General features: G+C 36.5%; 2 protein-coding genes across 3 annotated transcripts in view; both read left to right on the forward strand.

The window, feature by feature from the left end:
• Pros1 (protein S) overlaps positions 1–10,000 on the forward strand; it is an 82,822-nt gene continuing 72,822 nt past the window's right edge. Inside the window, exon 1 of one of the 2 annotated variants that reach the window (XM_015478629.2) lies at positions 1–174. In XM_015478629.2, coding sequence (XP_015334115.1) covers positions 99–174 — 76 coding nt within the window. In that variant the 5' untranslated portion in view covers positions 1–98. The remainder of the gene's footprint in view (positions 175–10,000) is intronic. The other variant, XM_015478630.2, reaches the window with a different exon arrangement.
• On the forward strand, positions 5,876–7,619 carry LOC107136389 (transcription elongation factor A protein 1-like). Its single transcript, XM_048803497.1, has one exon. It carries the CDS (start codon positions 6,011–6,013, stop codon positions 6,914–6,916), a length of 906 nt encoding a protein of 301 aa, XP_048659454.1. The 5' UTR covers positions 5,876–6,010; the 3' UTR covers positions 6,917–7,619.

The raw sequence follows: 10,000 nt of genomic DNA on the forward strand, positions 1-10,000 counted from the left end.
AAGAGCAGTGCCCGGGCTAGCATCTCCGCCAAGCGCCCCGCGCTCAGGCACCTCAGCAACGCGCTACTGTACTCGCCCGCGCCTCTGCCGTCTTCGAAATGAGGGTCTTGGGTGGGCGCTGCCGGGCGCTCCTGGCGTGCCTCGCCCTAGTGCTTCCAGTCTCAGAGGCAAACTGTGAGTAAATCAATAGTGTCTTGTTTTCTGCCTTCCCCAGCATTGGCAACTGAACAATGTGCCCTGGTTGGTAGGACTTTTTTCTCTAGGATTGCAGCCTCCTAGAAAGTTTCCCTTAAGTCCTGAAAAACCACCCACTGTATGGAAGCAGCTGTGGACTAGCAAGCTGAGTAATGGTGGGGAGGATCAATATTTGCTCTGCCGTGAGAATCATGTGTTGCTTACAGGACTGATGCAAGAACCTGGGTGACGCTAAATATCAATGAAGGATTTAGAACGTGTACTCACTCACCCCCTCCCTCCAGCCCCAACAGCCTAGGATCCTAAAGGACAAGGATGAGCACATTGCAGTAAGAGTAGGAAGAAAAGTCAACGCACTGTCCTCCCCCGGTACTAAAGCCTGTCCCCACCCTGCACTCCCCACCCCTAGTGAAACTATCCTTTTGCAACTTCTGGACTTTGAGCTTGTCCTGCATTGACAAATGAACTGTTTCAGGATAACCAAGGTTTTGCATAGCAATAGGAAGATGTCTAATCTTCAAATAAAATTACTAATCTTCAAATAAAAGAGACTGTTAAATATTACATTTCTCAGATCATTTTGTACTCAGGATTTCTGACAGTGTGTGCCACGGATCTGAGGTGGTGGCGTGAATTCCTTGCACTTTATCTTTGTATATACAGTTCCTTATGTTCCCATACCCAGGTTCAAGGCAGTGTATTGAGTATGCTCTGAAAAATGAATAAAGAGTATCAAGGCTTTTGGTACATTTTATTTGTCAGCTAATTTATTTTCTAAAGTTTAAGTACATTCACGATTTAAAGTGCTTTCTTGTGCTGTTTTATTCTCAGGAATTGGCACAAGAGAAGTAACTCTGACTTAAAAATAACATTTAGTGTACCTACAGCTCCAAAGTAAACTTTTCAAAGATGGCCATTTATTAGAATATTACTAAAATTACACTTGTTTTTATTAATTAATCATAAGGATGAATGATGTATTTTTAAAATTCTAATTTAAAGGCTAAAACATTACTTGTTGACATTATATTAAAGAGCTACAACTGCAAAACTTCAACAATCAAACTCCTATAATTAGTTATGGCTGTATGTGACTGTGTGTACAACCTCATCTATATGGTTCATTAGGACAACCAAATATTTGCTGAAGACCCGTGTTTTAGAGAAGAGAAAGGCAAAAGTGGCTTGCCACACTTCTGCTTATCATCACAGGAATTTGCTAGGTCCTTTATTTTTGTAGAGATTGTTAAATTTTGACTGAATCTAGGCAGAGGTAAAAATTATATATGTGTGTATATTACATATCCATGTATGGACAATAACACTTGTACATAGACACTGAAAAACTAGGTAAATTAATTCTACAAATATATCACATAAGGAATAATTGGCCCTATAATGGTCATTTAAAATTGTGGTTGCTCAATTGAATTAAAACCATGTCTGGTTTACTGATAAGGAAACAGATATTGGGATTTTTGTTTCTGTTTTTTGTTTGTTTGTGGTGCTGGGAATTTAACTCTGGGCTTTGCCCATGCTAAGCAAGTGCTCTATCACTGAGCTGTGTCCCCTGTCCTTTACCACCCAAAGATTTAAATTTTGAGATATGATTTGAACTCTAAATATTTTATTTATAATTCAAGTATCACCCTTAGAAATGTAGTTCCTATTTAAGGAAAAGTTAACAAATTACAGGTATATTTTTTGAGAGAATTGATATAAATCACGTAGTTCAAGCTCATTTTAATAATAAATTACTCAGAGATATTAATTGAGTTTTCAGATATTATAGGTATGTGTGTGTACATATATGTATATATATAATTAGATGACATATTTTTATGTGAGAGGAGAATCTATGTATTTAAAATACATACTGTCTACATATCTTTTTTTTTTTTTTCTCTCTAAGGACTTGTGATACAGGGAAATAGGAGGAAGAGGATATCTATTTTGGCTAGGCTAATTTGGCCTTATCTAGACTTCCACTTTTGGGTGGTTGCAGTCTACACTGGACATATTTTCCTTCTCCTTTTGTACTCTCTTCTTCTATAATTGTCCCTTGAGTTATTCCTTATCTTTTCTTAAATTCTCTTTATTTCAAAGTCCAAAATATTGCACTGCTGGAGAGATTTTATCAAGGTTATGTTACAGTTAGGGTTTGTGCAGTAAAATTTGAGGACAGCTTCTGATACAGCAATAAGAACAATAATCTATGCCATATTCTCTTACCATCCTATACTAGGAAACCTAGTAATGTTTTCTATAATACACACTGTCCACCAACTTTAATATTCTTTTTGTAGCTTAAATGATCTGTTTAAATGATTTAAATCTTGAAAATATTATAAGAAACCTAATAATACATAGATCAGCATTTATTACCTATGAGCAACAACACTATTCTTGCCATCAGAAAGAAGGAAAGAAGGAAGGAATAAAGGAAGAGTTAAGTGGATTTATTAGAAGTCTGTTGAGTGCCAGGTGCAGTGGCACATGCCTATAATCCTAGTGGCTTGGGAGGCTAAGGCAGGAGGGTCATTTGTTCAAAGCCAGCCTCAGCAACTTAGCAAGGCCTAAAGCAACACAGGGAGATCTTGTCTCTAAATAAAATATTTTTTAAAGGGGCTGTGGATGTGGCTCAGTGGTTAAGTGCCCCTGAGTTCAATCCCTGGTACCAAAAAATAAATAAAATAAAATCTATCGAGTGGCATAATGGACAACCAGACCTAGGAAAGCCAGAGACTTGCATTTAGGTGATCTATATAGTATGAACTCACATATTGTACTTTAGGAACTGCCATATGACTCCATTCTACCTGCCTTCTAGTCCTCTATGTCTCTGTTCATGACTCCTAGGAGGCCTGATCATTTTGACTTATCTTTGCTTTTGGCTCTGAAGTCTTGTGATTAACAGCTTACTAGAATCACATGAAGTACCAGAAGGACAATTGCCACAAAGGAATGCATTCTTGGAAGAAAACAGATACAAGAAAAGTCTACACATTCTAATTATTGACTCATAATATACACACTTCTTTCCACAAATACCATTTGAAAATATTTCTCATAATTCAAGTAACTATTATATATCAGAAAGAACCCCTCTTCAATAGGTTCCAATCGCCACATTCAGCAAGGAGGACCTGAGGGTACCATTTCCTAATTTACTATCAATAGGTGATGGCCATATTTCCACTGGTTTTGTTCTGTACTTCATGGATGAAATGATGTTTTAGTGTACCAGCGCATCTTATATGTGCTCCTTCCAAAATAAAAGACAAGAAAGGGAATACAGGTAGTGGCTTTAGTACTTAATCATCTCTCTTTTGGTTATAAGCTAGATCTTGGTAGTAATTCCATCACTGTTCATTTTCTAACTCCCACCCATACCTGAGCAGTTCTGGAGGATTAAACTCAGGGCCTTATGCATGCTAGTGAACACTTTACCACTGAGCTACATTCCTAACCCTCCTATCTCTCTTGTCCTCAGAAAACTCCTCATTTTTGTTTCTTGTCAATGAGATTAACCACATCCTTATTTAAGAAGAACCTGAGCCCTTGTTGTTCCTCCCTGGGGATGATATACCCATTGCCTCTTTCACCATTTCTATTGTGAATAAGAGTTATTCTGGAGGATTTCTACTCTTCCTAACCCTGGTTTATAGTGGCAAAAATACTATTTTGTATTGATTATTGTCATATTATTATTGACATTTCAGCATAATACTTTCCTTTTTTTCCCCCAAGAGTTGTAAAGAACTTCAAATGGCTATATAACAGTCTCAGCTTCTAACCTCAGTGGAAGTATATTAAGTCCCATAGAGAATGCATTCCTTCTTGGTTCTGGAGAACCCAGATGATGAGAAAAGAATGCAAAAAACTGAGACGAGGTGACTGTATTACTTTCCTAGCATGCCATAACAAAGCACCACACACTGGATGGCTTAAATAACAGAAATTTGTGCTCTCATGATTCTGGAGACTTGAAGTCTGAGTTCAAGGCATCAGCAGTATTGATTCTTTCTGCAATGTATGAGGGAGCATTTTTTTCTATGCCTTTCTCCCAGTGTCTGGTTGCATTAGATGCATACTCCCTATGTTTTAAAATTGTCTTTCCTCTGTACATATCTTTCTCTATGTCCAAATTTCCTTGTTTGGTAAGGACACTGCTTACTCAGATAAGGTCTACTTTAATGATTTTAAGTTGAATTTATTACCTTCCAAGACACTATTTCCAAATAAGGTCACGAATTCGATAGTATTGAGTGAATTAAGACTTCTGTGTCTTTTTAGAGGATATAGTTCAACCATAATAATCACTAAATGTCAAATTATGATAAGCAATTCATTCCTGTTTTTGTTCATTCCTGACCTGTGCATTTTGGTTCAAAAAACAGCACAAGCTGGGCTTAGTCGAACACAACTGTAATCCCAGCTAATCAGTAAGCTGAGATAGGAGGTTTGCAAGTTCTAGGGCAACCTAGGCAATTTAGCAAGACCATGTCTCAAAATAAAGAGGGATAGATGTAGCTCAGTGGTAGACCACCCCTGGGTGGTCCTCAGTAACACTCTCCCACACACACACAAATAAACACTATGTACTATTGATTGCTGGCACAGAAAATATACCACTTTTTTTTTTTTTTACCACATTTTGGAAGATAATGTTGTGTCCCAAAGGACAATGACTGAGCTCCCAATAACTGATTCCCCAATAATCAATTTTTCATCATAATTATGAAACTATTTTCCTTATATATTCAGAGATCAGATGGATGGGTGGAGAGTGAATAGATAGAAACCACATGAAAGATTCAAGCCAGAATTTTGTCTCCTCGTCTTTGTGAATTCTTTCTGTTCCATTACACCAAGGAATGTCTGGCTTTTCAGTGTTATTTATTGTGTGCCAAAGTTTGGTCTAGGATGGCATTAGCCAGTCAAGCCAATTGTTAGAACTGAAGCTGGCAGCCTTAGTTTGCACATGGAATGAGAGTAATGATATTAATACATTAGTCCTGATTCAAAATCATGGTTTTTGCCTTTTAAAAAGTTTTTCTATTATTGTGTGACAGATTAGCACAAATTTAGCAACCTAAAGTAACAGAGTGTATCTCATAGTTTTGAAGGACAGAAAGTCCAGGCACAAGTTCAGAGAGACTACTTAGGGTCACAAGACTAAAATCAAAGGGTCATCCCTTGCTGAGATCTCTTCTGAAGCTTGGTTCCAACCTAGAGTTCAGTTTCTTTCAGCTACAGGACTGAGGCCCTTAGCTCTCTGACTTTTCTACCATTTCCATCTTGTGAACCTCTCTAAAACATGGCAATTTACTTAGATAAGCTCAGCAGGAAAGTGTTTGCTGCTGCTTCTTGTCTCTTACCTGTATTTTTCAAATTTGAACATGGTATACAAGGCTCATGATCTAGAGGCTTCTATTCTTACCTCTTTCTATATAACCTGCCCTTCTTCTCAAAAAGAGTTATTCTTCCTATGTTTTTTTTTTTTTTTTTCACATTCTGGTTCTTCTGTTTAGATGACTTTTCTTTTTTTTTCATCACACCCTAGCTGCTTTCTCAGGTGGTCTGTCCAAAGTCCACTCAAACTTTAGAATACTTCATAAGATTTTGTCCATTATTTTAAAAATCATGATTGGAGCTTTATAGAATCATTCCCCCGGTGTGAGGAAGGGCCTAGGCCCGGCCTGCTGTAGTGGGGTTTGCCGGGCGTCGAGCTCCTCTCCTTCGTCTCCTCAGCGCCAGCTTCGCCCGCTTCCCGTCCCCAGCGGGCTGGGCGTGGGGAAGACCTGCGGGAGCCATGGAGGATGAGGTGGTTCGTATTGCCAAGAAGATGGACAAGATGGTGCAGAAGAAGAACGCGGCTGGAGCATTGGATTTGCTGAAAGAGCTTAAGAATATTCCCATGACCCTGGAATTATTACAGTCCACAAGAATTGGAATGTCAGTTAATGCTATTCGCAAGCAGAGTACAGATGAAGAAGTTACATCTTTAGCAAAATCTCTCATCAAATCCTGGAAAAAGTTATTAGATGGACCATCCACTGATAAAGACCCTGAAGAAAAGAAAAAAGAACCTGCGATTACATCACAGAATAGCCCTGAAGCAAGAGAAGAAAGTAGTTCCAGTGGTAATGTAATCAGCAGGAAGGATGAGACAAATGCTCGAGATACTTACGTTTCATCTTTTCCTCGGGCACCAAGCACTTCTGATTCTGTGCGGTTAAAATGTAGGGAGATGCTTGCTGCAGCTCTCCGAACAGGAGATGACTACATTGCTATTGGAGCTGATGAGGAAGAACTAGGATCTCAGATTGAGGAAGCTATATATCAAGAAATAAGGAATACAGACATGAAATACAAAAATAGAGTACGAAGTAGGATATCAAATCTCAAAGATGCAAAAAATCCAAATTTGAGGAAAAATGTACTCTGTGGGAATATTCCTCCCGACTTATTTGCTAGGATGACAGCAGAGGAAATGGCTAGTGATGAGCTCAAAGAGATGCGGAAAAACTTGACCAAAGAAGCCATCAGAGAGCATCAGATGGCCAAGACCGGTGGCACTCAGACTGACTTGTTCACATGTGGTAAATGTAAAAAGAAGAATTGCACTTACACACAGGTACAAACCCGAAGTGCAGATGAACCAATGACAACATTTGTTGTTTGTAATGAATGTGGAAATCGATGGAAGTTCTGTTGAGTTGGAAGAATTGGATCTGGACCATTAAGAAAATGGATTTTGTAATTAGCTTTAAAACTAGGCCAAACAACTAGATTTCTTGAAAGTCAGATTTTTAAATCAGCATACATCCCGTGGGGTTAGTGTTTGTTTTTGACCTAACATCCCTTTCTTCAATGCCTTCTATAGTTTCAGATCAGTAGGGAGATCATACAATAATTGTATGATATCTGTTTCAATCCTTTCCCCCCCCATTTTTACAAGTAAGTTGATATTAAACTTTTATCAAACTTTTAGCAATTTATTTTTATTTTTTTCTTCTTAAAGGAAAATGTTCCTTAATTTTTTTACAGTCTGAAGCGTACAGTAGAAATTCTATTGTTCTGTAATACATAAATAAAAATTTCATTTTTTTTCATATTGGCATGAATATGAAATACCTACAAATATTAAAGGAAGAAAAAAGGTAATATAAGTTTAGGTTTACCAAATATGGTTTGTATTCACATAATACTTGACCATCTTATCTAAATTGTACATAATATTTGAACTAGCATATGAATTTGATTTTAATTATTATGTTCACATGCTTGGGCTAATTACATATTATTTTTGCATCTGTAACTAACCGTGATCATCATTTCTTGTAATTTCTTGTACATGTATATTAATTGTTCTTAATAGATTTTACTTTTGGAAACATGACTTGACTTTGTTAAAATCAGTTTGGTTTGTTGTTTATTTACTTGTTTGACTTGGTAGGGTATTTTAGTTTTACAAAAGAACATTGTTATAGTTTCATAGGGCCTTTTCATAAATCTCCTTACAGGCAAAGAGCAAAAGCTTCTGACAGTTTTTTTCTCCTCATAGGAAGATGTACTGGGAAGAAAATGTTAGCATCTTAGTGTAGAGTAGTTATTGTTAACAGTTCATGACTTGATTTTATTTGAAAATCTATACTGACCAAGGATTAAGCATAAGGATTGTAGGAATCACTAAAGCTGTGGTCTTTCTGTATGGAGGGTGATAGAAGATATTTTTGTTCTGATCCTTATTGCAGACTTGTTCTGTTATACGATGAATGAGATTGTTGAATCAACTGAAAACATGAATTAGAGTGAGTCATTTCACAGTATGTATCTTAAGATTAAGTTTTATTTTTTTGTTTATGTGTTTACCATTTGTTATGTTAGGAATAAGAAAAAATAGTTTTCACCTTGGTTACTTGGTTACAATTGCTCTAGCACATCTTAAAAGGCCACTATTGCAAAGTGTACAGTTTATCATGCTGAAGATTCATTCTGTCAGTTACCATAGAAAGACCTCCATACATGCTTTGCACTTTCCTTTGCTTACTCTCTTCCTGTTTCTTACTGCAAATCATCTTGATGTCCATGTTAAGGATTGGACCACGGGCACTAACCCACATTTACTTTGTCAGTTAATGGTTGAACTTTTTGTTATATCATTTCAGAAATAAAGTGCATTTTTGAAAAAAAAAATAGAATCATTCCCCCATTTATATTAAAGAATGATTTAGAAAATGTCATTTTCTCAATTATTATTCTCTAGTATTTAAAATATTATTTGGCATGGTTTTACTTTTCATACTCTTTTGCTTTAATTTTATACAAAGGATAAATGTGAAGTACTCTTTTATTGCTTTTATTGGAGTCCTTTGATTTTTAGAATTAACAAAAAAGCAGATTAATACATTATTGAATAATCTCTGTTACAGGCATTAGTTTATTTTTTCATAATCTTGTACTAGTTAGGATAAAATAGACTATGGAATAATAATATTTGAATTCCCCAAACTCCAACTTAATCTCCAAATTTTCATATCTCAGTGATTTAGCAATATTAGTGTTTCAGTCAGCTTTTTTGCTGCTATGACCAAAAGACCTGAAAGGAACAATTTTAGAGGAATAAAAGCTTTCTGGGGGCTTACGGTTTCAGAGGTCTCAGTCCAGAGAAGGCCAGCTTTATTGCTGTGGGCCAGAGGTGAGGCAGAACATCATGGTGGAAAGGGGATGGCACATGAAGGCAACAAGAAAAAAGAGAGGGAGAGCTGTGATCACCAGGGACAAAATATATACCCCTAATTAGCCACCTCCTTTAGCCACACCCTACCTGCCAGCAGTTATCACCCAGTTAATTTCTATCAGGGGATTAATGCACTCACTAGGTTTAGACTCCTATAACCTAATCATTTCACCTCTAAACTTTCTTGCATTGTCTCACAGATAAGCTTTTGGGGGACACCTTATATTTAAACCATAACAATTACAATATATTTGTTAATCGTGTAAGTCCAACATGTTTTCCATCTTAGTTATACAATATGGTGCACATGGCATGCAGTGCCCCTGCAATAAAGAGAACAATGGAGGAGGTGTACTTAACTGCCTTGTTTGGAAATAGCAAAACTCACTTGTGTTTTTTGCTCAAATCATTCTACCCCAAGGAAACACTTGGAATGGTTTGTTAGCATTTGCCTCTGTCTCCTCTAAAGTTAAAATTGTTTCTTCCTCTAAGGGAGTATAAATACTCATTGCATATTTAACTTTTGTTGATATATTTAATGATCTGAATAAGATTTGTGATAGCATAATTAACTATGCTTACCAACACACCAGCTGCAGAATCCATTTTATTACACTGAGTTGGACTTTAATATAGCAGAATGAAAAATAAATGGGAATAGCTGATATTGAAAGTATTTCTGTGATAACAACAATTATTAACTTATAAATAAATACATGGAAAAACACCTTTAGATTTAGAAAGTGAAGTCCTGAAAAATGGTCATAACTCTGTTGTTAAAGTGTGGCTCATGGACTGCTTTACCTTAGAACATCTTAGAAATGAAGTATCTCTGGACCCACCCCAGATGTATTGACACAGAATACAGGATTTAATAAAATTGTCAGATAATTTCTATGCACATTTAAATTTGAAGACATTCCAATTTATAAGGAGATAGCAGGGAAGATAGAGAAATGATCTGTATTAAGAAATGAACAGAATGTTAGAGGGTTGGCAGTAGAAAATGTTGGTTAACTTTCCATTACTATGATGAAATATCTGTGGCAATTAATTTAT

The sequence above is a fragment of the Marmota marmota genome, unplaced genomic scaffold, assembly GCF_001458135.2.
Source record: "Marmota marmota marmota unplaced genomic scaffold, marMar, whole genome shotgun sequence".
Classification (NCBI taxonomy): domain Eukaryota; kingdom Metazoa; phylum Chordata; class Mammalia; order Rodentia; family Sciuridae; genus Marmota; species Marmota marmota.

Bases quoted from the DNA above. Each gene is read 5' to 3' on its own strand.
- LOC107136389 (XM_048803497.1), top strand. From the start codon at position 6,011: ATGGAGGATGAGGTGGTTCGTATTGCCAAGAAGATGGACAAGATGGTG.